The sequence below is a fragment of the Astyanax mexicanus genome, chromosome 18 (assembly GCF_023375975.1).
Source record: "Astyanax mexicanus isolate ESR-SI-001 chromosome 18, AstMex3_surface, whole genome shotgun sequence".
NCBI classification, from domain to species: Eukaryota; Metazoa; Chordata; class Actinopteri; order Characiformes; family Acestrorhamphidae; genus Astyanax; species Astyanax mexicanus.
In genome coordinates, this window is record NC_064425.1 from 7,304,522 (window position 1) to 7,332,266 (window position 27,745).

At 36.9% G+C, this 27,745-nt stretch overlaps 1 protein-coding gene across 2 annotated transcripts; it reads left to right on the forward strand.

Moving 5' to 3' along the window:
* Nucleotides 1-1,263: 1,263 nt before the first annotated feature.
* On the forward strand, nt 1,264-26,814 carry kcnj13 (potassium inwardly rectifying channel subfamily J member 13). Of its 2 annotated transcripts, XM_022669286.2 has the most exons (4): nt 1,265-1,421; nt 11,460-11,654; nt 17,511-18,091; nt 23,014-26,814. In XM_022669286.2, the coding sequence occupies exons 3-4, from the start codon at nt 17,587-17,589 to the stop codon at nt 23,616-23,618; spliced, it is 1,110 nt and encodes a 369-aa protein (XP_022525007.1). In that variant the 5' UTR covers nt 1,265-1,421; nt 11,460-11,654; nt 17,511-17,586; the 3' UTR covers nt 23,619-26,814. The 2 variants fall into 2 exon arrangements, with proteins under 2 accessions (XP_007234015.2, XP_022525007.1); XM_007233953.4 differs by lacking the exon at nt 11,460-11,654 and having other exon boundaries at nt 1,264-1,421.
* The last annotated feature ends 931 nt before the right edge of the window (nt 26,815-27,745 follow it).

Sequence of the window (27,745 nt, forward strand, 5' to 3'; positions counted from 1 at the left end):
TCCCTTCTTTATTTTAGCTCCAGTAGTTATCCACTATCCACTCTTTCAGGTGACTGCTTTACATGTACCCGAATTTCTGATAAATCTGGAGAAAACTGCAATTGTTTATTATGCATCATGGTATGGAGCACTCTGATTTTTTTTAATTTATCATAAAGAAGAGAGGTTCTTAACTAGCTGTTATTGTAATGTGTGTCTGTACTGCTGCTATCTTGGCCAGGTCTCTCTTGTAAAAGAGATTTCAGACTTCCTGGATATCACAGCAGATTCCCAAACACTCCCACCCCCATGTTTAACAGATTAAGTGCTAAATTCTGGCCCTAAAAACCTGTAGATTTTCAATATAAAACTTTAGAAGTTCAACCTAATGATGTTTTGACTAAAAGTAAATAATCTTAAACTCGCTGCTTGACTTTGCCCAGTACCGTATAACAAAGCTGACAAGCTGATTGGCTGAACGCTAAGAATTTGAGATAGATGTTTTGGGTTCCTCTGACCTTTGACCTCTGTTCCCACCAAAACAAACGCTCAGGCTGCATCACAGACTCTCCTGTGTTCCCTTCTGACGCAACACTGCAAAATCCATGACTGGCCGTTTTGAAACTTCCTCTTGTCCAGTGATTTGACCTGGAATGGCCCCACAGAAATCGTACCGGCTGTGGGACCTCTGACCGGTGTGCTGACCAATCGGGACTCGCGGTTAACCTGAGGGTTTGTGTGACGACCAATCACGGAGCAGCTTGTACGACGGGAGCTGGTAAATGAGGAGTATTACATAACCACAGACAGAATGTGGCATCAGATCAGAATTAATGAAATCACTCATGCAGGATACAAGCACACACACACACACACCAATACACACACCAACACACACACACCAACACACACCAATACACACACACACACACATAATTTAAAAAGCAACGGTTGCTGTAGCTGTTGCTGATGATTCTAAAACTCCATGAAATACAGAAATATTTCAATAACATCTGTTCCATTCATTCACAGACAGTCACACACACACAGAAACACACACACACAGATACACACACACACACACACTGGTGGCTCTAGGTGTTTCTCTCCCTCTTGTGCTTTCTCTCTCTCTCTCTAGAGCACACCTAATTGGCCACATGCTGAGTAATGTGACCAATGGGCTGCTGTGCTGGCGTTCCTCAGCTAGCTTCAGAGTGTGTGTGTGTGTGTGTGTGTGTGTGTGTGAGTGTCTGTGTATGAATGTGTGTGTGTTTGTGCACACACTCAGGACCTGATCAGTGCATCTAAGGCTGCTCGTGTCTCATGCAGGAGGACCGTTTTTTTGGGGCTCCAAATTGCTGAAGGATCTGGAAAATTCAGGGCCAAAGGAAGCGAAGGAGCCACGTGGGCGAGAGACACCGGCGGCAACAGAGAACAGTGAGGTGAGAGAGAATGGGCGAGAATGGGATCTTAAGCAGTGCGTTTATATGATCTATGGAAGCATTTGTTCTATGAGATATACACTAACTCCACCACCCCCACCCCACCAGCGCCTCCGGGCCCCATATGATGCTCACAAGATGCACTCAGTGCTCAGTGTTTGGTGTGTGGGGTTATTGTGTAGCGTGGAGTTCATGCCACTCAAACTTTTTTTTTTAGGTATTTGAGCTTCTGAAGATTGATTTTTTTCTATGTTTTTAATAATAGCTTGTAAAATTAAACCGTCAGATCATTATTAGGACCTATTATTAGGTCAAACCTGGTGTTTATACCAAGGAACTTGTGTGTGCTGTCTAATAAAAAACATGTAACATGCAATTTCAGAGCATTTCTATCAGTCTATTCAACCAGAAAAATGGAGATGCATGTATTTTCTCAGTCAGCTTTATAAGGGTAGAATCACTTGGAATTCAGGCTTTCAGTTAACAGCTGTGCTGAACTCGTCAAGAGTTTATTACTTGAATTTCTTGACTCTTAATGTGTTTGAGAGCATCAGTTGTAAAGTTTTACAGTGAATAGAGCTATTTGAGTAAAGTTTAATCCATGATATGAGAAGCAAAAAGTATTCAACTAAGTAAAGAAAAACATACTGTATTCGTCTCTTTTCCGTGGGCATTTCAAATTTTCTGCATTAACACAACGTGCATGTGAATAATTTGAATAGTGCTTTATGTCCGTCATTCATCTTGCTTGATAAAATAAAATGTTATCTTTAACATTAGCTGCATGTAACTTAGTTTGGTTAGCCTCCCACAAAACAACCTGAGCCATGTAAAAGGTTGACTGCAAGCTAGCTGGCTGTCGGGGTTTTTTTGCTACCTAAACGTGGCACAGTAGGTGTCTGTCAGATTATTAAGGATCACTAAACGTCCTAAACTCGACGACATCGGATTTTAGAGAAGTTGATTGTGATCATGTCTTGTAATACTGTGAAGGCTACATTTCAAGCTCACCATCAGACCAGTCGCTCTACTCCCACGGCATCTTCAAACTCCTCTTGGGTCTCTGCTAGTTGTATACGGTCGTGTGCTGCGCATTTTTTTTTTCTAGTGAAGCATGCTTCGTGTCCCCCGCTACGCCCGCGCCCCTCCCTCGAGGTGTCTGAATCTGAATGATTGACTCTGTTTTACGAAACTTCAATCAAAATTATAAATTATAAAGAAAATCTTGTTGAAATATGAAATCATATTTGCCTATATTATTTTTTCCCTTCCCTCGGAAGGGCAATATCAGCCAAGGACCGCAAAAAGGGCAGTTGCCCAAGCACATTGGGCCATAGCGTCTGCACGTCACTGCTCGTTAGTTTTATATATCGCTTGCCTGTGTTTTTTGTTGGTTGGACAACAGTTTTTCCCTGCTCACGTAAGTTCATGTCACACGCTTTTTGCTGTGGTAGCGATTGCAGTTGAACCGTGTTGAACTTTGACCATGGTAAGCGTTAGCACGAGAAGGGTGTGGTCATTGGCGTGGAAAAAGGCATTGCTTTCCGTACTGCTCCACTGCAGCATCAAACTGCCACTGGAGAACTAATTGAATTCAATAGGGGGTCAGCGTACAGCGGTGCGGCTAAGGCACGCAGTGTGAAAGTGCCTTTACCCTATAGCGTGTTGTTGACATAGATTTTAGGGTACAGGGAGTTACAGCCAGAGGTGGGAAAAAGTACTGAAAATTTGTAATTGAGTAAAAGTACCTTTACTTTGCTAAAATTCTACTCAAGTAAAAGTAAAAGTACCCATCTAAAAATCTATTCGAGTAAAAGTAAAAAATTACTCAATTTAAAATTTACTTTGAGTAAAAGTTACATAGTTACTTTTATTTATTTGATGTAAAAAAAGTACAAATCATAAATTAAATCACTATTAAATTAAATATTTTGGTCCTTTCAGGCAGTATTTGTTCAGACCACCCCATAAAACATTTTTTAAGGACAAGTGACATAGGTTTCTATGATCCCTTTTTTTTTCTTTACTGTTAAAAAGTTATGGTCATATAGGTGACTATAAACTGTATTTTTATAGTTTTACAGTTCATTAGTATTTTTAACTTGCTTTGCTTTAACTGCTATTTACATGTTTTTTTTTAACATTTAAGCAGATTGTTTAATGTTTCCAATAAAAGGAAAAATCATTAAAAACATGAAATCATACAAAAGAAAACTGTTGGTCGGCGCATGCGCAGTGCCGTAAAGCACATATTGATGGGTAGCATAACTCAACAGAACCCCAGTTCCCAGTTGTGCACACAGACCCCAGGATACACAGCTGATTTACACAGCGTCTCTCCCGCTAACCGTAACAAACACTGCTGGGAAAAGTTTAGCTGCGCTGCCATGGAGAACAAAACTCAATTTTTTGAGTTGTTTTTTTCCCCAGCATTTCCTTTTTTACTCAGTAATGGGGAGTTTTCCAAAGTAAATTACTTGTGTAAAAATGAACTTGAATAAAAGTAAAATTACCTAATGTAAAAACTACTTTAAAAATTACAGTGTATTCATGAAATCTACTCAATTACAGTAATGTGAGTAAATGTAATTACTAGTAGTAGTTACTTTCCACCTCTGGTTACAGGTGCTTAAAAAAATAGTAACTCAGTTCAAAATGTGAAACTCATATATTTTATAGATGTATTACACACAGAGTGATCAACTTTAAGCGCTTATTTATTTTATTGTTGATGATTATGGCTCACAGCCAATGAAAAATCGAATATTAAATAAGAACAATTGGTACTTTTGGCAGTGTGGGCAGTGTGCCAAGTCCTGCTGGAAAATGAAATCCACATCTCCATAAAAGTTAGCAGTCAGCAGAGGGAAGCATGAAGTGCTGTAAGATTTTGCAGAAAAACAAAACTGCACTGACTTTAGACTTGATAATAGAACACAGTGGATCAACACCAGCAGATGACATGTCTCTCCAAATCATCACTGATCATCAGTACATTTTACATTTCATTTGTAAATCAAGGGAGCAGAGTCTGGAGGAAGAGTGGAGAGACACACAGTCCAAACTGCTTGAGGTCTAGTGTGAAGTTTCCACAATTAGTAATGGTTTGGAGAGACATCTCCCCACATTGCCAAAAGTACTAATTGCTCTTATATAATATTCAAATTTTCTGAGACACTCATTGTTTTTGTATTGGTTTTCATTGGTTGTAAGCCATAATCATCAACAATAAAAGAAATAAATGCTCAAAATAGATCACTGTGTGTGTTACACTATAATTTTAGTGATCTATAGAGCACCAGTCAATTATGTATCGCACAGGTGGATTTAGGGCATGTTGTAAAATGCAAAAGACATGTACTAATTATCTAGTTATTCATGGGTGTGTTGTGGGCGTAATGTGAAATAAACCAATCAGTGAGTCATGTTATTTTATTCTTTATTCTGTTTATTGTTGAGTTAAAAGACGGGTTTACGAGCGCTGGGCGCACCAATTGGAATAGACTCTGATGATTGACTGTTGTCAGGGTTTTAATCAGTCAGTGGAGCACCTGTGTTTTGCTCCGCCAAAATAGAAACACACCAAAAATTTACCTGAACACACCTCACTTCCAGACCACCACATCCATCAGTGTAGATTTATTTTATATTCTTAAACTCTGACACTATTTTCACAGCGCGGGCACGAGGTGTGAAAATAGACTGTTGACGGGGTGTAAGATAGCAAAGAGCATTGCAACGCGCCTTGTTTCTGTACTATATAGAGCATTTTTTGTTTATACGATATACAGTAGTGATGTCTGATGAGTTACTGATCTTTTATTGTGTCTATATAAACACTGCACTGTTTTGTTCTGTAAGTAATTGTAGGGTAGTAAGTTTATTACTGAAAAGGGAACAGTGTTTAATTCTTACTGGTACAGAAAGAGGTTATGGTCATGTTGAGACAATGGCACAATTCTTAAAGAGTTTATGGGGTGATGAGGGGGTCAGCATAGAGACAGAAGCTGAGTGAACTGAATAAGCTGAATCCAATTATCTTAAAACCACTTAGAGTTTAATGATTTAAAACTATATTTATATATTTAAAGAATAAGACTTTCTTCTTCTTAGGACTTAAGATATTTATAGGGGATATTTAAATGTAATCACACTAGGGCTGCACGATACTGGAAAAATTTTACATTGCAAATGTTTTTTTTTTCGATTATATATTGCGATAATAAACAATGCAGGGCCCATGGCACCACCAGCCTCGCCCCCATTCGCTCGCTGTCTTGCAAAACAACAGTTATCGACCCTTTAATCAGGCATTTAAATGGCTTTTTAACAGGTAAATAAGCGTGTTTTTTCTGGGATTAAAAGTGTAAATTCAGCTGTAACTGGAAATATCTGCACAAAACTGTGCTGGACTAAGGTGCACAGCTTTCCACACGTGCACCTTTACAAGCACGTGCCCAACCATGTGGATGAAGGCCATGCAGTTACCTCGTGTTTACTACTGCACCCCCCCTCCCCCTCCATTTCGCGCTTCTTAGGCAGCAGCAGCCTGTCACTTACACAGACACAGAGACAGCGCTGTGTATCTACTTCTTGTGTCAAGAATCAAAGCATTGCAACATGACGTGTCAGATTTAATTGCCTTAAGTGACATTGTGACGTGTGCAGGTGTGATGGATCACAGTATGAACCAATAGGGAGTCGGAATGGTATATGTTTATACTTCTTTACATCCATTTTTACAGATTTGTCTGGATAGGGGTTTTATTGAACGATGAGAAGCCGGAATGAAAACGAGCTGAAATGAAATAGGAGTAACGAAGGCTATTTTTATAAAAATGTAAGAAATAAAAGGTTCAGATAATTGTGTGGAAATGTAAAAATAATTACTCCAGTAAAGTAAGGATTTCTACCTAAGTAAGATAACAAAATACTTGTACTTCATTACTTGATACCTCTGGTAATTTTGGTAACAAGTAATTTGTTGTACACAGTACTGTGCATATGTTGTAATGAATCCTAAATTAAATGAAATTAAATACTGACGGCTCTGCTGCTCCAGAATCAAGCAGAAAGTCTTTTCTAGATAGTAGAGACAGATACTCTAACAAAAGCAGGATAAACAGGTGTTTTTCATTTTAATACCCTTGATTTTATGGCAAATAAAGAATTAGCATTAAAATTAAAATTGGTTCTGATACTTTTTAATGTTTAGATGATCTGTATATATGAGATTATGGTGTGTGTGTGTGTGTTTGTGTGTTGTAAAGTTGTTAAGTTGTGAAGAGGTAGAGTTACAGGTAATAGTTACAGTGAATAGCTCTATTGTTCTAATACATATAAGTAAAGAAAAAACATGACTTTAACAAATTAAGGTTAGTAAATCTGAAACTTGAAATCTGAAAACTTACTGAAAGTATCCTCAAGTTCAGTCGCAAGACCATCAGAAACGTTTGATGAAGCTGGCTCTCGTCACGATCGCCTCAGGAAAGGAAAAGCAAGAGTTCATCACAATTACCAGCCTCAGAAACCTTAGAAAACATGTAACATGTCATTTTAGACAGAAAAAATGGAGATGTATAATAATATATATCTTAACTATTTATTAATTGACACTATTTACGACATTATTAAACATTAATTAATTTAAATGATTACAATTATTCAAAATAAAAATAAATTGAGACATTCATTAAAAAATTTAATGATTAATAAAATCTTAACTACTGTAATATATTAATTATGTTTAGTTATAATTGTTATAAGTACTGTCAATTAATGTACCAGTATTGTAAAGTGTAATCTATATATCTTTATAGTCTAATAAAAAAATGCGTATCACAAAAATGGTGACTTAATAGGACAAAAAAAAATGTAATTAGAATTAGAACTAGTTCTGTTACTTTTTAATGTTTATATGATCTGTATATATGAGAGTATAGTGTGTGTGTGTGTGTGTGTGTGTAGGTTAGTTTGTGTTATGGAACACATGGAAAGGTAGAACAGTAACTCATCACCTCTAATATATTCATTTATAGATGAGTGTTTAAAGCTGCATCTCGCAACAACAATAACCTACACACAGACACACAGACACACACACACACACACACATACACAGATATATAAACAGTGCTGTATTTTCTTGGGCTAAAGCTCTGTTTTAATTATAATCAGACTCTGTTAAACTCACACCAATTTGAACTTTCCATTCACACCCAGGGTGACACTTCACACACCGAATCAGTTACTTAACAATATAGACCATCCTGATCTCACCTTTCTCTCTCTCTCTCTCTGTCTCAACTCACACACTTTACATCTTTATCTATGCCTACAATTTGATACACAATTTATACAAATTTATATATCCAGCTCTGGAACAAAATAAGAGACCACTTCAGTTTATGAATCAGTTTCTCTGATTTTGCTATTTATAGGTTTATGTTTGAGTAAAAGGAATATTGTTGTTTTATTCTATAAACTACAGACAACATTTCTCCCAAATTCCAAATAAAAATATTTAGAGCATTTGTTTAGAGTCATTTAGAGTCATTTAGAGCATTTGTTTGCAGAAAATGAGAAATTGCTGAAATAACAAAAAAAGATGCAGAGCTTTCAGACCTGCAAAAAAATGCAAAAAAACCCTGGTTTTTAATCACAGTTTTTAATTCATGCATCCTAGAATGTTCTCCTCCACCAGTCTTACACACTACTTTTGGATAACTTGGTGCAAAAATTCAAGCAGTTCAGTTTGGTTTGATGGTTTGTGATCATCCATCTTCTTCTTGACTATATTCCAGAGGTTTTCAATTTGATTAAATCAGATATATATTATGGATAAATTTGCCGACTTCAGATTATTTCACATATAGAACATGTTGATCTTGTTTGGCTGTAATCTACAGTCCTCTAATAGCCAGTCTGTGTTCATGACCAAAGCTTCTGAATATAAACACACCAGGGCTCAACACTATACTTATAGCCAGAATTACTGATACTTAAATCTGTTTCCTTCAATCAGAAACACAGTTTTACTCTCTTCATCAACAGTAACCACATCAGGTGACCTAGCAAACACAATGCATCTACACCACAGTTAACAGCTGTGCTGAACTCGTCAAGAGTTAATTACTTGAATTTCTTGTCTCTTAATAAAGTGTTTGAGAGCATCCGTTGTAAAGTAGTGAAGAGGTAGAGTTACAGGTATACAGTGAATAGCACTATTTGAGTAATGTTTTAATCCAGATTATGAGAAGAACTACTCAACTTTAAGAAATTAAGGTCAGTCAATCAAAAAGTGCAGTTGCAAAGACCATCAAAATGTTATGATGGAACTGGCTCTCATCAGGACTGTTCCAGGAAATGAAGAGCAAGAGTTACCTCAATTGTACAGGATAAGTTTATTAGAGTTACCAGCCTCAGAGACCACAAGTTAACAGCTCCCCAGAAAAGAGAACATTAATGCTTCTTCACAGAGTATTTTTGTTTGTTTAACACTTTAACAAGTTACTACATGATTCCTTATGTGTTCCTACATAGTCTGGATCACTTCACCATTCATTTACAGAACTGGTGCTTCATTTATATTATTCTTTCTCTTCTGAGAATAACAACCTACTGACAAAGAGAACAAAAAACAAAACAGAAAGCAAATTTATGCATTGTTCGGCTAAACCTGCTAAATTTAAACCTCAGAGAACTCCTCAGCATGTACAGACCGATTCTACAGGGTCACCGTGCACATGGTGCATCTGTTTACTGCCGTGGGGAGATCAGCTGCAGCATAAAGCTTACATTCAGCTTCTATATATGAGCTGATCACACCTCAGTAGCATGATCAGCACTCTGACCTTTCATACAGGCCGTAGGGTCAACACCAGACCTTATTGTGTGGATGAGTGAATGGGTTTCTCTAGAGTTTAAAGTGTGGGAAACACTGGTGTGTTTAACAACATTATTTATTGTTTGTAATATCACTTATGATACCTTTTGAAAGTGGACTTTATTAGAGCTTTATTCTCAACAACTCAACTTTTTTTATGAATATCAAAATGAAAATTAAAATTTTTAACAACGACGTCCACATAATATTAACAGCAAGAAAAGTTTTACTAAAATTACGATGAATCCAGATTAAAATCCAGAATTAAATACTATAATCATTATTATCCAGATTTTTTTTTATCATTAGTATCCAAAATTAAATCTAAAATTAAGTTTTAGTACCATTACTATCCACAGAAAATCAGCGTACCATTCTGATACTTACCATCCAAACTGAAATCTACAAATAATCTACAAATATCCACAATAAGGTTCTACTTAAATTAATATGCAGAATAAAACATTAATAGTAAGCATTAATATCCAGCCTCATGTTTAAATTGTTGTAAATTTCTACATATAGATCACATTTCAGAAGTAGACATTATAAATTAAGGCACACAACTAGTCAGGAATTCAATACAAAATATATCATTATTACCCATTATTTATCACTTTATTAACTTTTCACTACTATTTTTATTAAAAAAAAATTTTTTTTTGTATTTCATCGTTAATTACCATTATTAAACAAGAAAAAAATATTCTCTAGACATGCACTGAATTTATATCAGTAGTGCTAATCTTATCATAAATTTACTTTAGCAACAATATTCTAACACTATTCTTAACACTATTCTCTGCGCAGTGCTATTCTAATCATGCATTTTCCTTAGCATTGCTATTCTAATCATAAATTTACCTCAGCAGTGCTATTCTAATCATAATTTTACCTTAACACTGCTATTCTAATCATAATTTTGCCTCAGCAGTGCTATCCTAATCAAAATTTTGCCTCAGCACTGCTATTCTAATCATAAATTTACCTCACTACTACTACTCTAATAATACATGTACCTCAGCACTGCTATTCTAATCATAATTTTACCTCAGCAGTGATAATTCCATCATAAATTTACTTCAGCAGTGCTACAGTTTTCTAATCATAAATTCCTCCAAGAACACAAACAGTGAACAAAATGGTATAAATGATTTAGTCTTTTTACTAGTTTTGGTTACCAAATATTCAGTGCCTCCCAATGGTTTTATTTTACCACACTTTTAAACTCTACACTCACTGTTTACCAGCCTTCATATAAGCTTGCATTATTCAGTGTGGCTAATGGTCAGTGTGTGTATGAAACTGATTAAAACGTCCTTAACCCGTATTTACAGAATCCACCGTCTCCTGGGAAACCAGAACAAGCACAGAATCTCAAACAGTGATCTTTTGTGCATCCAATTATCATTCAGATCAGTGATTGGAAAAGGAAATCACATATAGGATCCCCCAAAACACACACACACACACACACACACACAGTAAACAAGATACTCGTAACACTCTAATTTCTTTAGAGAGTAAAAAATTGAGGAATTAAATGTGAATAGATTACAAAATCTTCTATTTATTTCAGTAGTGCTATTCTAATCATAGTTTACCTCAGCACTGATACTCTAATCATACATTTACCCCAGCAGTACTATTCCAATCATACATTTACCTCAGCAGTGCTATTCCAATCATACATTTACCTCAGCAGTGCTATTCCAATCATAAATTTACTTCAGCACTGCTATTCTAATAATAGACATACTTCAGTAGTGCTACAGTATTCTAATCATAAAAGTACTTTAGCAGTCTAATTCTAATCATAAAGTTACTTCAACACTGATATTCTAATCATGGATTTACTTCAGCAGTGTTTTCTTTCATAATATATTTACCTTAGCACGGCAATTCTAATTATACATTTACCTAATCATAAATCATATTTTGATATCAAACACACACACACACTGTGAACAAAGATGCTCGTAATACGTAATTTATTTAGAAAATAAAAAGCACCACCAAAAATATTTGTACATATTTTCTTAGGTGACTTGATTAACATAGGCTACTGAAAACTTATCTTCTTTTTTTTTGTGGGGTGAACTTAGTTAGCAGTTCAGTGGGTGGAGTTTGACAGTGTGGCCTATTCCAATCAGAGTGCAGGGACTGTGCCAGGCTGGGAGGAAGCTGTGTGATTGGACGGAGCACTTCATACAGAAGGTTACTTACAGAGAGAGAGGCAGGAGAAGGCCCAGACAGCAGCAAGGAGAGCAGCATCCAGCACTGCAACACACACCACACAGCGAGGTCTCGCTGACCTCAGACCTGCTGACCCTGCTGGACAGCTGAAGGTATCTGAGTATCACTTCATCAGTTCATTGGTTTATCAGTTTTAATCAGTTAATCTGTAAGTTTATTTTGTCCGATTAATGAACAGGATGCAGAGTGGTGCTGTGTGTGTGTGTGTGTGTGTGTGTGAGAGAGAGAGATAGAGTGTTATAGAGAAAGAATGGCAGAAACAGGGCAGAGAGAGAGTCTTCTGTCAGCCTGAAGCTACAGACATGCACTGTGCTCTCTCTCACACAAACACAGTTTAGTACTGCTGTCTGTTCAGTTCAGTATCTACTGATGAATCTACTAGATTTGACCCCCATGACTCATTTTGTGTCTACTATAAATTATTATGCATGCACTAGAAATTATTTTATCACTACTATTGGTATCTACTATAAATTAGTCAATATTTACTACAAATAGTTATTGTCCGCTATGAATTGTTCAGTGTCTACTCTTAATTTTTGGGTGTACTACACATTCTTCGTTGTCTATTTTGAATTGATCAGAACATACTGTGAGTTATCCTGTGTGTACTATAAATTAGTCAGTGTTCGCTAGGAGTTATTTGGTATCCTCTAAGAATTATTTAGTGCCTACTATGAATGATTTGGTGTCTGTTATGAATTATTCAGAATCAACAGTGGGTTATCTTGTATCTACTACAATTTAGTCAGTATTTACTATGCATTATTTAATTAGTTATCTGGTATTCAACATGCATTGTTCAGGATGTACAATAAATTGGTCAGTGTCCATTATGAATTATTTAAAATCTGCTAGGTGTTATTTAGTATCAAATATGAATACAATATGTTATTCACTAGATGGATATAGATGGTGGGGATATACTGCATATAGATAGAAGAGAATGGTTAAGATGTGTATGGATGCATATAGTGGGTATAGATTGGTATGGAAGGTAATGGATGAGTATAGATGGGTACAGATGAGTTTAGATGGGAACGGATGGATGTAGATGGGTACAGGTGGGTATGGACAGGTATAGAGGGTTATGGATGTAAATAGGTACAGATGGGATGAATAAGTATAGGTGGGTATTGATAATGGATGTATTTAAGGGTAGGATGAGTATCGATATGAGCTTGGGTGAACAAGTACATGGACAGTATAAATGAGTGTATAGATGGGTATAGATGCATATAGATTAATATAGATGGATATAGATCAGTATGGCTGGGTATACATGAGTATTTGAGTGTGTGTGAGAATATACGGGTTTGAATGGGTATAGAAAGATATAGATGAGTATTTGATTGGTACAGATAGTGTGCATGAGTGTTGATGGATATGGATGGGTAAAGAGCGGTATGTATGGCTATAGATGAGTACAGGTGGGTATGTATGGGTATAGATAAGTATAAATGGGTATAGATTATCATAGATAGGTAAAGATGGTATAGATGGGTACCAATAGGTGTAGATGGGTATGTATTGGTATGTATGGATATAGCCGGAATGTATGGGTCTAGATAAGTACAGATGGGTATAGATGGCTATGTATGGGTATAGATGGCTATGTCTAAGTATAGATGGGTTTCGATTAGTATAAATAAGTATAGATAATTATGTATGGGTATAGACAGGTATATATGGGTATGGATAAGTACAGATGGGTATACAAAAGTTATAAGTGGTATAGATAGATATAGATGGGTAATTACAGGTGTAGATGGGTAAAGATTGGTATAGACTGGGTATAGATGAGTTTAAAAGGCTATAGATGAGTATAGATGGGTAAAGATGGGTATATAAAAGTTTAAATGGTATAGATGGGTGTAGATTGGTAAATATGTGTGTAGATGGGTATAAATGGGTATAGATGAGTGTAGAAGGCTATAGATGAGTGTAGATGGGTATAGATGAGTGTAGAAGGCTATAGATGAGTGTAGATGGGTATAGATGAGTGTAGAAGGCTATAGATGAGTGTAGATGGGTATAGATGAGTGTAGAAGGCTATAGATGAGTGTAGATGGGTATAGATGAGTGTAGAAGGCTATAGATGAGTGTAGAAGGCTATAGATAAGTGTAGATGGGTATAGATGAGTGTAGATGGGTATAGATGAGTGCAGAAGGTTATATATGAGTTTAGAAGGCTATAGAGGAGTGTAGATGGGTATAGATGAGTGTAGAAGGCTATAGAGGAGTGTAGCTGGGTATAGACGAGTGTAGAAGGCTATAGATGAGCTTAGAAGGCTATAGATAAGTGTAGATGGGTATAGATGAGTTTAGAAGGCTATAAAGGAGTGTAGATCGGTATAGATGAGTGTAGAAGGCTATAGAGGAGTGTAGATGAGTATAGATGAGTGTAGAAGGCTATAGATGAGTTTAGAAGGCTATAGATAAGTGTAGATGGGTATAGATGAGTGTAGAAGGCTATAGATGAGTTTAGAAGGCTATAGAGGAGTGTAGATGGGTATAGATGAGTGTAAAAGGCTATAGATGAGTGTAGATGGGTATAGATGAGTGTAGATGGGTATAGATGAGTGTAGATGGGTATAGATGAGTGTAGAAGGCTATAGATGAGTGTAGATGGGTATAGATGAGTGTAGAAGGCTATAGATGAGTTTAGAAGGCTATAGATAAGTGTAGATGGGTATAGATGAGTGTAGAAGGCTACAGATGAGTGTAGATGGGTATAGATGAGTGTAGAAGGCTATAGATGAGTTTAGAAGGCTATAGAGGAGTGTAGATGGGTATAGATGAGTGTAGAAGGCTATAGATGAGTGTAGATGGGTACAGAAGGTTATAGATGAGTATAGATGGTATAGATTGGTACAGACAGGTACAGATAATTGTAGATGGGTATAGATGGATATGAGCAATCATTACTTGTTAGCTTCATTAGCCTTTGAATTCCAATGCAAAATTAACATGCCCTGGCTGAGGTGGGCGGGGGGATTTTGGTAAACTGTCACTTTGAGGCTGTGTGTTTTTTTTTTCATCTGTCTCTCCTCGCACTAACACTCTAACACAGTCGGGCAAGAAGATAAAAACAGCCTCCCTCCATCGCTTTCATAACTAATCACTTCAGCACACTGCAGCGCAGCACTGACCAGCGGCCCAATTACTGCAGCCCAGACAGAGAGAGAGAGAGAGAGAGAGGGAGAAAGAGAAAGAAAGAGAGAGATGAATTGAAAAAGAGGATTAAATAACATTCCTGTAGCCACACACCCTCCCACTGTGATAGATCACTAATTAAATCACCTGGCAGCTCCGCCAGCTCAGAAGTACACTCAACACAACCCTCTGTCCCTTTATCCCTCTCTTTATCTCTCTCTCTGTCTGTCTGTAGTGAATTAGTCGTAGATGTGTTGATTCCATCATCTCTTAATAACACTCAACAGACTGCAGAGCTGCACTGATACCAGTGTGATCAGAGTTCAGTTACACTGTAAACCACAAACACTGAGCCCAGCAGCCAAACTCTGGATCAGCAACGAATAACAGCATTTCCACCATTTCTTCATTTTATTTACTATTAAAAATTTTATATATAAGTATATTCATGTTTTTTAATGGCAAAAAGGTTGATCAAATAAAACAATACATTGATATGTGTTTCTTTATTAGTAGGGCTTAGTTAACGATGAGTAATTTGTAATTATATTTGTAAAAAAAAAATCTGCTGTCTGTTTCAAAACAAATGTACAGCAAATTATTGTAAATGTACAGCATGAGTCTAATATACTAATAGCCGCTATATATACACATTATGAACAATATTATCACCAGTATGTTTATAGCTAAAGTACAGTAATGATTACAAAATAAATGGTTATAAATATAGTAAATGGTTAGAAAAATAGTAATATGCTGTAGTTTAATGATTGCTATTTTGACTGAGTGCTATTTTTACACGTTAATATTAGATAATTAAGTAAATGATAAAATAGAAAGAAAACTGAGCAGTTATATCAGTATAACAATAAAAACAGCTGAGAATAAGATGATATAAAAATATATATATATATACAATTAATATTATTTTATTTCTTTTTTTTACCACCACTAATAATAATAATAATAATAATAATAATAATAATAATAATTATTATTATTATTATTATTATTATTATATATTTTTGTTACATAAAATATATATGTAATTAACCCTTTTAAACCAGAATTATGATCCAGAGATGGAAAAATATAAGAATATAAGAATGCTTTTTTTTTCTTTTTGAGGACTGTTGTATTTTAATATAAATTTTATACAAAATGAAATTTAAATAGCTAAAACATTTAATTGCTTTTTAATGTCCATTAAATTGTTTAGCATTTTTATTTTATATTTAATGTGACCTTTTTATTTCACCAACCATCCCTAATATAAAGTAAAATAAAGATTATAAAAAGTGTTCTAAAAATAGAACAATAAAATAAAATTAGTAAATTAGTAATTTTCTCTTACTTTGCTTAGTTGTTGTGTTTTCTTGCACAGATAAAAAAAGGAAATACATAATGTCCACTGTAATGGATGCAGGGTCTGAAAGGGTTAATATAAAAAACCTTATAATTAATACATGTATTTAATTAAAATGAAAAAGGATGAAATGTAATGAATAGAATGGAACAGCTGAAGATAACAGAGCTCTACAGTACTGCTGTAGCAGAGTTACGGTGGTACACGTGTGGGGATAATTGGAAGCGAAGCCCCCCGGTGGAGCGTGATCTGGTGAGGGTGGGTTCAGGGTCGCTCTGCAGGCTGGGGCTGGCTGTGATGGAACGTGTTGTGATGAAGCAGTAGTATATGAAGAACCAGCAGAGTGGGAAAACACTGCTTATATTCATGTAAAGATTATAATTCTTAAGATTACTGAGTTGCTGAGGATCTAAGTAGAGTCTAGAATAGTGGTGTAAATCACAGGGAATCTCAAAATACAATATTATGATACTGTTATTCTACGATACTTGATATATTACAATTCTCTGGTGCTCCAAGTTTGTGAACCCTTTATAATTTTCTATTTTTCCGCATATATATGACCTAACACATCATAAGATTTTCAAGAGAAGTTGGGTCATGCAGCAAGACAATGACCCTAAAGTTAAAAGCTAAAAGTGAAGCCTACGAAGTAGATAAAGAGAGCCCAGGTAAAACAAACGAGACAAAAATATTAAACTTGATCATTTATTTATTGAGGAAAATGATCCAATATTCCATATTTGTAAGTGATAAAAGTATGTACATCTTTTATTTCATCTGGTATCTGCTACTAAATGTTTCCAGTAACAGTTGATCAGTCCAGCTTAAAGAAAATTTCAGCCCATTCCTCCGTACAGAACAGCTTTAACTCTGGAATGTTGGTGGATTTCCTCACATTAACTCCTTGCTTCAGCTCGTTCCACAATATTTCCATTGGATGAATGTCAGGACTTCAGTTCTTCAGTTTAAAACAGTTTACAACTTTATTCTTCTTGAATTATTCTTTGGTAAAACGACTCGTGTGCTGAAGGTCATTGTCTTGCTACATGACCCACCTTCTCTTCTCATTATTGAAAATATGATGATATTTCAGGTCATACTTATACATAAATATAGACAGCTCTTTTTATAGGGTCACAAACTTTTAAGCACCACTGTAAATTTAGTAAATAGTAGGAATTATGGATTTATTTATTTTTTTTTCAGTTTTACATAATATAACAACCAATATTCTATTCTGGCTCTTTATCAGTTAAGATGTTTTTTTCCAGATGTTTTTTTGTTTTTTTGCCAATGTTTCAATAAATATTTTGTGATATTTGCTACAATGTATCGATAATATGATATACACTTTAGTCTAGAACCATTGAAGAACTGTTAGCTCACCTGGTCTTTCTTGGTCTTTTTTTACTGATCTTTTCAGGTCCAGATCACCACCCCACCACCAAAACCACCACCACCATCTCCATCCTCAAACCCCCCTCACATACCCAGTCATCATGGCAACTACTACCACCACCAGTAACAGCAACAGTACAGACCTGAAGTCCACCACCTCCCCACTAATGGTCAAACGCACTATCCATCAGCGACTGGTGAGTAAGGATGGACGTAGCCTCCTGCGGGGCCCAATGGCTGGCGCACGGGCGACCTGGTTGGGGGCGATGCGGGACATGTGGGGGTCGTGGTTATCTCTGCGCTGGCGCTGGGTGGTGCTGGCTTTCTGCGGATCCTTCCTCCTCCACTGGCTCCTATTCGCTGTGCTGTGGTACCTGCTGGCCAGAGCCAATGGCGACCTGGGTGTGGACCATGACAACCCTCCTCCAGGTCACACGCTGTGCGTCAAATACGTGACCGGCTTCACGGCTGCGTTCTCCTTCGCTCTGGAGACCCAGCTGACCATAGGCTACGGGACCATGTACCCCAACGCCGACTGTCCCACCGCCATCGCCCTGCTGGCCCTGCAGATGCTCCTGGGGCTCATGCTGGAGGCCTTCATTACTGGTATGTGAAGCTGTGATCAAAAATACAGTTACCTACTGCATGATTTGAATCCAAAATGTTTAAAAAGTTTTATCAAGGTCTCAGACTTGTTGGCTTGTTGGAAAATCATCATTAGAAAAGGCCAGGGGCTTTAAAAAAAAATAATAATAATACAAACACTGCTTCACAGTTTGTACATTATTCAAGATTTATGTGCAGAACATGCTCTAAATGAACAATGTATTGCACATAAAGAGAAATAACATTAACTTTCACTTAAAATAACTTTGATTACTATTCGTTTAGCTATTTTAATAAATTATTAAAGCTATTTATTAAACGTGTCCAAGAATTCCCTGTCCACCCTGTCGTCTTAAAGGGGATCACTCTGCCCCTTTAAGAAAGTAAATGTTGACATCATCATTAACATCACAACAGGAAATAGTATTTTAGCCAGTTGTGCAAGAACCAGTGCTTCTATAACTGTGACTATACACACTTTATAACCCTTTTCAACCAAAGAACTCTGGAAGAAGGTTCTGTAACTGGTTCTGTTTAGGCTTATAAGAACCTTGGTGCTTTCTCACCAGTTTTAGTAGAACCAAAGATACCAAAGTCACAGAATACCTCAACAACAGAGGAAGTAGCGCACAACAGCTCCCGGTTCTTAGTTCCAGCTGAAGAACCCACTATAACCTATTTTGGTTCCAGCTGGGAACTTTAGGGCTCCAGAACCTATTTTTATTGTGTGGTTCAAAATTAGGTGTGCAAACCAAAACAACAAAAGTGAATTGACTTTAAGAGGGTGTAATTTCTTTACTACGACATTTTGCTATCATTACATTAGTGGCAATAATTAAAATAATATGGCTATAATATAGTTTATCGTAAACATTTCTGGGACAACATAAAGCTCTGGAAAAAAATAGGACAGCACTTAAAAATTATAAGTTTCTTTGATTTAACAAAATTAAAAGATGGATGATCACAAGCCATCAAACCAAACTGAACTGCTTGAATTGTTGCACCAGGAGTAAAGCAGCATAAAGTTATCCAAAAGCAGTGTGTAAGACTGGTGGAGAAGAACATGATGCCAAGATGCACAAAAAAACTGTGATTAAAAACCAGGGTTATTCCAACAAATATTGATTTCTGAACTCTTAAAACTTTATAACTTTTTTTTTTGCATTATTTGAGGTCTGAAAGCTCTGCATCTGTTTTATTATTTCAGCCATTTCTCATTTTCTGACAACAAATGCTCTAAATGACAATTTCTTTCTTTGGAATTTAGGAGAAATGTTGTCTGTAGTTTATAGAATAAAACAACAATGTTCATTTTACTCAAACATAAACCTATAAATAGCAAAATCAGAGAAACTGATTCATAAACTGAAGCATTAGCTTTAGTCTACCCTGTTGCAGTAAATAGAATAATTTAATAAAGTTAAAATGTGTCTTGAAAACAAACAAAAACAGTCACCATGATCAATTTAACACGTCTGCAGCTGTAGCTTAACAACGTTTCCCACAAATGCTACCTTTTCTAAAATTGTCCACCCTGTCGTGCAGCTTGCTGTAACAGGGTGGACGCAGGGATGACCGAAAATAAAAAGTGTTTAAGCTGAAAAATTTGATTTTGCTATAAAAAAATTTAAAATCATAAATCACTAGGGCCAAACAGCACAGTATTCTGATAATGGCCCAGCTAACAGGATTGGTGGGGGTCTGAGAGAACTGCCTGTAGGATTGATAGAAAGGCCACTTGGAACCCCCAGTCTGACGGAAAAAAGGAGGTTTAGCAGTCTGTACTGTGAAGCGACACCTGCACAAATATGACCTCCATGGATCTGAGTCATCAGAAGAAAACATTTCCTAGTAGAAAACATTTCCGAGTCCTCTCCACAAAGTTCAGCATCAGAACTTTCAATGGAATGTCCAAACAAGCCTGAGGCACTCTGGAAACAAGTCCTGTGGACTGATGAAGCTGGAGTAGAAGCCTCTAGTCTACAGAGAATCACAACATACTGTATGTTGTTGCTTTATTTCATGAGCTAGCATGTTAGCTTGCGGCTATCAGGCTAGCTTATTTCTAGGCCGCTGTATTTTGACTTGTTTTTACGGCACACGCTGACGTTATCAGACTAAAGATTGTAGCAGCTTTAGCACTGATAACAGGTATTGAACGCTACAGATTAGAGCAGTTTTCACTGAAAACTGCAAACTTCCTCTCACTCATGCTGACAAACAGTAGGTGTGGCCAAAAGTGTCACCCAGTCCACTTAGTAGGCAGGCAAATCTTTGGGAAAAGAGGAATTACTTTTATGTTTTATGTTTGAATTTAAAGTGTTAAACCAGTGTTTTGTTTTGTTTTTTACATTTTTTTAATGTTCTGCATTGTAGATTAATACTAAACTTATCCAAACTATGACGAAAAAAACATATTGAATTATTATGTAAACAAAAAAATGTTAAACAAACCAGAATATGTTTTATATATTAGATTCTTCAAAGTAGCTACTCTTGCTTAGACAGATTAGACAGTTTTGCACATCTTGGCTGGATTTTCTCAGTCAGTTTTATGAGGTAGAGTCACCTAGAATTCAGGCTTTCAGTTAACAGCTGTGCTGAACTCGTCAAGAGTTAATTACTTGAATTTCTTGTCTCTTAATGTGTTTGAGAGCATCAGTTGTAAAAGTGGGAAGAGGTAGAGTTACAGGTATACAGTGAATAGCCCTATTTGAGTAATGCTCTAATCTTAATAATATGGCAAGAACTTCTTAACTAAGAACTTCTCAACTAAGTAAAGAAAAAAAACAATTTAAGATATAAAGGTAAGTCAATCCGAAACATTTCAAGAAGACCAACAAAAACAATATGATGGAACAGGCACTCATTAGGACCACGCCAGGAAAGGAAGTCCAAAAGTACCTTCTGTTGTACAAAATAAGTTCATCAGAGTTACCAGATGTTGCCTCAGAAACAAGAAGTTAACAGCTCTTAACAACACTTTTAATTTTTTCTAGATAAAAACAATACATAAATAAAACATTAAAATACTGAATTTTACTGAAGGTGTGTCCAAAACTTTGAGTGTTACTGTGACATAACTTTGTGGAACTTTTCTATTTTTCATAGGTTTCTGACACTTTTTAAAAAAAATCTTCTTTGAAAGTTTTATTTCGCCCTATATGTCAGATAACTAGTCAACAATTCAGACATCATGTTTTCTTTGGTAATATACTGTAGCTTTATAGTACTGGGAATATTCACAGCTTGCTAAATTGGTGGGAGCCTGTTAACTAGTAATCATTGCAGTGTTCAACCTTACTGAAGTTGTGGAGAATGTTAAACAGTTAAACATTACAGAAAGATTTCTTAATCCTGAATGCCCTGACACACTGTAACTTGCTTAAACTTGGCCTAGCTAACAAGTAACTTCTAAAACCAGCTTTAACAATGACAACTTAGAGCAGGAACACGAACATTGGTCAATCAGTTACTGCCAAGATTTCAGCAGTGACTCAGTGGCAGGTGGTGATCATGGAGAAGACCTCTACAGGAGGTTTACCTGGTGTTATGTCGAGTTGTGCTACCCGGTCAAACCGTGCTACCCTAGTGTATATTTAACTGGAAAAATACAAAAGAAGCAACATATTAGAGTATATTCTCAGTAGAAGCCCCAGTAGATAAATGCACCAAAAAAAACAAAAATAAAAAAAGATTAATCGCAATAAAAGCACAAGAATTAATAAAAAAGTATGTGTCAGTGCATGCGCAGTGTCTTTAGGAAGCATGTATCAATGGGCAGCATAACTTGACAGAACACCGTCATGCACCCAGGTGTTCAAATGTTTCCTTCAGTTGCCATGGTCTATACAGGACTATTGCCTTTAACCCTTTGAACCCTAGGCTGTTTTGGTGTGTTTTTCTTCGTTTTTATCAGTTCCTCTTTCAGGTCTTATAACACAGTAATTATATCAGACAGACACATGCCCTGAGCTCTTTTACTCCAGAAGCCATATGGCTGCTCAAAAATATAATCATTTAAAATGTAAAATGAAGCAGAACTGTTATATTTTCCTGGATCTGGCCATGTTTTGGTCAAAATTTTACAAAGCGCCTGTTTTTTTTTTTTTTACTTATTTTTGAATAAACAGACTTTAAATATGTTTACACATCTGTTCACATCTTTTCAAAAATGGTTAGACTAGAGTGTTTATGAGTTGAAAGAATAATAATATTGATGATAGTTCATTACATGGCTTATTACTTTGACAAAATACATGAAGAGCATCAGGCAGACTTATTTTTCTTAATAATCACACCTCTAAGATACATGTAGATACTAAAAACCTGACACTCAGAGCAGCCTATGCCTCTCAGTATTTTAATCAGGACACACAAAGAAAACTATATACAAAAATGTAAACTTTTTAGTCTAAATAAATAAAAATGTTTAGTGCAAAATAACTACTTAGTAAAAATGTGCAAGTAAAATAAAAACTATATAAAGTAGTGCGCACACCATACCTAGCTTTAGTTTGAGTAAAGCAGGTAGTTTCACACTTTTTCTGTGGACACTTTTGAGTCTTTATTTACTGATATTATTTGGTTTGAAAAATCATATAAAATAGTTTGAAGCACTAAAGGTAAATAATATTGGTTGGGGAAGGAGATCTCACTTTTTAGGTGTTTCTCAACGGGTTTCTTGTAGATGCTTTATCGCACCTACAATGGGATGTCATCACTATTTATAGAAAGAGTAAGTTCCGCCCTTTCTAATCATATATGGATTATGTTTATGTGTGAAGGGATTCCTGAGTAATTAAGCTGAGAACACAAGTTGCGAGTTTGGACAGAAAATCCGTCCGTAGGATTCTATGGGTTAATAATAAACCTTAAAGCATAATTTTTAATGATGATCTGATCTCTTTTTCACACAGGTGCCTTCGTTGCCAAGTTCTCTCGCCCTCAGAAGCGATGCAGCGGGATTCTGTTCAGCCCGAAGGCCGTGGTGTGTGAAGAGAAAGGCCAGCGCTGCCTGATGTTCAGAGTGTGCAACCTTCTCTCCAGGCCATTGGTGGACGTCTGTGTGAGCGCTGTTCTCTACGAAGAGCGTGATGATCTGACGCTGCACCAGACCTCCCTGGAGTTCCAGCTCGATGGCCTGGGCTCCCGGCCCTGCCCCCTCTTCCTGTCGCCTCTGACATTCATCCACCCCTTGACCCCGGACAGCCAGCTGAACCGCCTCATCTCACCGGGGAGCCAGTCGCATTTCGAGCTGGTGGTGTTCCTCTCTGCCTCTCAAGAAGGCACGGGTTCTGCCTACCACAAGAGGACCTCCTACTTGCCTGATGAGATCCAGTTCGGTCGGCACTTCTCCAAGGCGATGATCCTGCGTGGCAAAGAGTGGCGGAACAGCTCAGAGGCCATGTGCTATTTTGACACTCACTTGTGCTCGCTCACAGTCCCTAACTCACACAACAACTCACGTGACAAAGACTGTGTGGTGCAGGTCAACGGGGAAGGTAACGAGAAGATTGAATAGCCCCCTGTTCGGTGTCTGTCCTTATCCAGTCCGTTTGTACAAAAGGGCATTCCACTAATGACCAACAACCTCCGACACCTCCAACCTCTTAAAGCTGTGTTATATTTTGTTTTAACTATACATAGGCATGTGCACACAGCGGCTGAAGTGGCACTGCGGATGCAACTACTGTGAATCTGGAGAATCTGGAGAATAATGTGGGCACAATATTACATCTTGCAAACAGTCTGTTTTCATGCCTTGCGCCTGTGTAGTTTAAATAGCAACAGTGCTAGTGAATATATCTACGCCGATGGGCATGGTGGTCTGAAAATGAGGTGTGTTCGGGTAAATTTCTCCTGTATTGCTATCTTGGCAATGGAAATGTCAACTGTCAGACGTTAACTGCTATCTTAACAACACAGGCAACTTGTACATCAACCATAAACAGAATATAAAATAAAATATCATTGCTATTTCTGTAAATTTTCTGCAGCCGCCCCTTCACAGCCTGAACAAGCAGGTTAGTTTCCTCTGCTGAGAAGCATTGGACACGCCCAGGTAGCTGCAACGTTAAAAAACGATCTGCCAAAGTCCGAGCACATCTGGCTCTTAAAGGTAATGGCAAGTGACACGCTAATTTCTTTGATTGCACATTATACCCAAAAATACACACCTATGATAAATTAAGAGAATTAGTGCATGCCTTTTACTTTTCCTGTCGTTATGATAGCAAAGACACTGACACGCCCTAAATTAAGCTGCACCATTGTGCAACTTTGATGGTCCTGTTTGTTTATCAGAGACGAGTTAGGGCAGAGATATTCCTAAGCAAGCCCTCGTACCACTCCTTAATTCATCCCTTGGTTCTTTTAGTTCATCCACATATAGCATTCGCCATATTGATAACTATCCAATAGATATGTTGGTGAACAATGAATCTACTACCCGTACTTATTCACCTCAATTTTTTTTTATTTACCAGAAAGTTTTTTAGGGCATTCATCTTGTAAACCTTACCACACAGTCTTTAACAAAACACTCAAAGATGTGGCAGCACTACTGTAGTGTTTGTAAGTCTACATGGCATCTATGTACACTCTTAAAAACCAAAAGGTATTGCAAAGGGTTCTTACCACTTATTATGCATGGCATTGCATCCTGCAAACTTGTGGCAGCTATCATGTGCATTTGCAAGTGTATTTAAAATCAAATAAAACACAGCTTTTCGTCCGCAAACCATTAAACTCCTTCCCTCTCTGGATAATCCCGATAACTGTCTCCGAAAACCTGACTGAAAACTAATCAGGACAGTCTCTGAAGATCCCAATCAAATCAAGAGCTTCCGTTTATCACCACTTTTGCTGCTATAGGTACCAGGTGTTTAAAAGCTCCTGGATCTTTCTGCTGTTCCAAAGTAACAAGAATGGGGGAAGGAGACTTGTGGACTGGGTTTTTGTACATACACCATGCCCTTACCTGCAAAAGGACACGCCGAAAGCTCTGTAGTTACTCTGAATCATTCCTATATGGCCGAACGACTGTACTGTTAGTGTCTCCCCTGCTTCGACGTGCCTGATTCATCTCATGAAGGGTAAAAACTCTCAAACTTAAGTGCTTTGTGACTCTGGAGGATTTGTGCCCAATTGTGCCTGGGATCAGAACACAAAGTGCCAGCAGCAGTGCAATACCACCAGTTAAGTGCCTTGTCCCAAGGACTTGAACCCACAACTCTCTGTCTGGTCACTCAAATTTTCACATAAATTCACGGTGACTACAGTGCTCATATGAATATGTACCACCAGGTTGGAATCAGCAAACAAAGTGCCACCAGCAGTCCAATTCTGCAACTAGGAGTTCCCAAGACATTCTGGGACTTGAATCCACAACCTTTTGGCTGACTTCTCATTTTGTCCTGTCATATAAATTTGGTGTGATTGCAGTGCTAATATGAGTATATGTACCCAGTTTGGGATAAGCACACAATGTGCCACCAGCAGTGCAACACCACCAGTTAAGTGCCTTGTTCAAGGGCACAACTAGGAGTACCCAAGACGTTCTGAGAATTGAACCCTCAACCTTCTGTCTGATTGCTCAATTTGTCCCATCACATAAATTTGGTGATTGCAATGCTAATATGAATATGTGCCCCCAGTTAGCGATCAGCACACAAAGTGCCACCAGCAGTGCAATACTGCAACTAAGAGTACTCAAGATGCTCTGAGACTTGAACCTACAACCTTCTGATTGGACTGATGCTTCAACTTGTCTGGTGTGATTACAGTGTAAGTCTGAATGAGTGCCTTTAAAACATGAATAATTAGACCAGAATTGCACATTTTATCTCACAAAACCTACAAACATCTAGATCAGAACTGACTGAGATTTTCTAACATGTTTGTAAATATGTAACCAGAAATTTGTTCCGTCTGATTCCAACGGCTGACCTCCATTCTATCACACTGCTGGCACGCTAGAACTTCGGGTCAGGACATCTTGGTAAATTTCCAATGCAAAAAAACAAAAAACAAAACACAACAAATTGTTGCCCTTCTTTTCTCTCATGTGGTAATGAATGAGCCTGTGTTTTGCTGGAGGCTTTTTATGCCCTGAAAAAAAGCCAAGTCATGTTCCTGCTTAGGCCACATGGTACTTTCCCAGGAGGAGATTCTGGCACCGCGTTGGAACAAATTTAGAGAGCATTTCTTCTGAATCTACTGAAACGGACTCTACGCATCATAAATCTGCACAATTGTATCGGTAGTTGCACACTGTATATTATTTTTATTTTCTTATCAACTCTAGATAACATGGAGTATTATTTTAGTACTTATCTTATATTTGAGTCTTTGCTCTGAAAGGTCTGGGCCTTTTGCCCTCAGAACCAGAGCAGAAAGAATTTCACTGGCAGATGTAATCGGTAGTATTTTAAGCAGTTTTGTTAGTTAAGTTTCTAATCAAGTATATGTACTGTAAATCAGAAATCTGTGATTTTTATATCAGCATAATAATGTCTGTAAAATATTATTTACATACAGTCCTTATGAAAAAAAAACTTTCAGACTAAGCGAAAGACACTTATTAAAGAAAACACAGATTACGACTTGTACATTTAACTACACAGGAGGACCGCCAGAGTCTGTAAAAGATATGCCATAAGTTTTGTAATATCTTTGTAACAAGAAAGCTGAATAAAAATATTCTTCAAAAAATCTAATTTCCAGCCTTTATAACCATTTATGTGACTTTTTTACTATTTTGGTGCTGCTATGACATTTATTACACCTTCTATCACTTATCTTTTTTTACACACCTTAAACCCTCTATGTCATAAATTTTATTTTTCTGAAAAATATATAATTTGTGGAAGAGTGGGAGTCCCTGTGGGTCACAGGTCAGTGTAACATTTAACATTTCCATTTTCTGAACATTTCAAGCTAAATTCAAAATTAGAAAATTGTGTGTAAAACTTGTAAACAGAATTTCAGGAAAAATAAAAAAGTGAACCTTTTTTCCCTTTTTGTATTTTGTAGCAAATCTGATGGAATAATCCAACTTGCATAATGCAAAAATGGAAAAATATAGAAAATAAAGGAAAGATTCATTTTTTTAATTTTTCCTGAAATTCTGATTGTGAGGGGCAGAGATTAAAAAACTAAAATTTGGAAAATGGATGAAATTTCTTTTTTTCTATTTTTGCATTTGGCCTCAAACACTCAAAAAATGAATTAATAAACATTACACTGACCTTTACAGCAAGGGAAAACCTGAAAAATGCGGGGTATAATAAAGTCTCCAGGACCCGAGATGAGAAACACAGCTTCATCAGGATTAATCTAACAAAAGAGGTGTAACTGCACAAGACAACGAATAAAACAAAAAAGAGATAAAATGTCAAGATTCATCAAAATGATCATAAATATCCCTCTCTTTCCAATGGGACAAAAAATATTTTATTGTGTCATTAACATTATTATAAAGACTTGATCTATGTGAGCAGTATATGGATTCAAAAATGGCTGAAACATCCTGCATGGCATTGCACAGGTGTGGATGATTGATTGATCACCACTAGGCATTCTGGGAATTGGAGTTTAGAGGCCCAACTCTGCCATTTCGCCCCCTATGTCTACCAGCCCTCTGCTGGC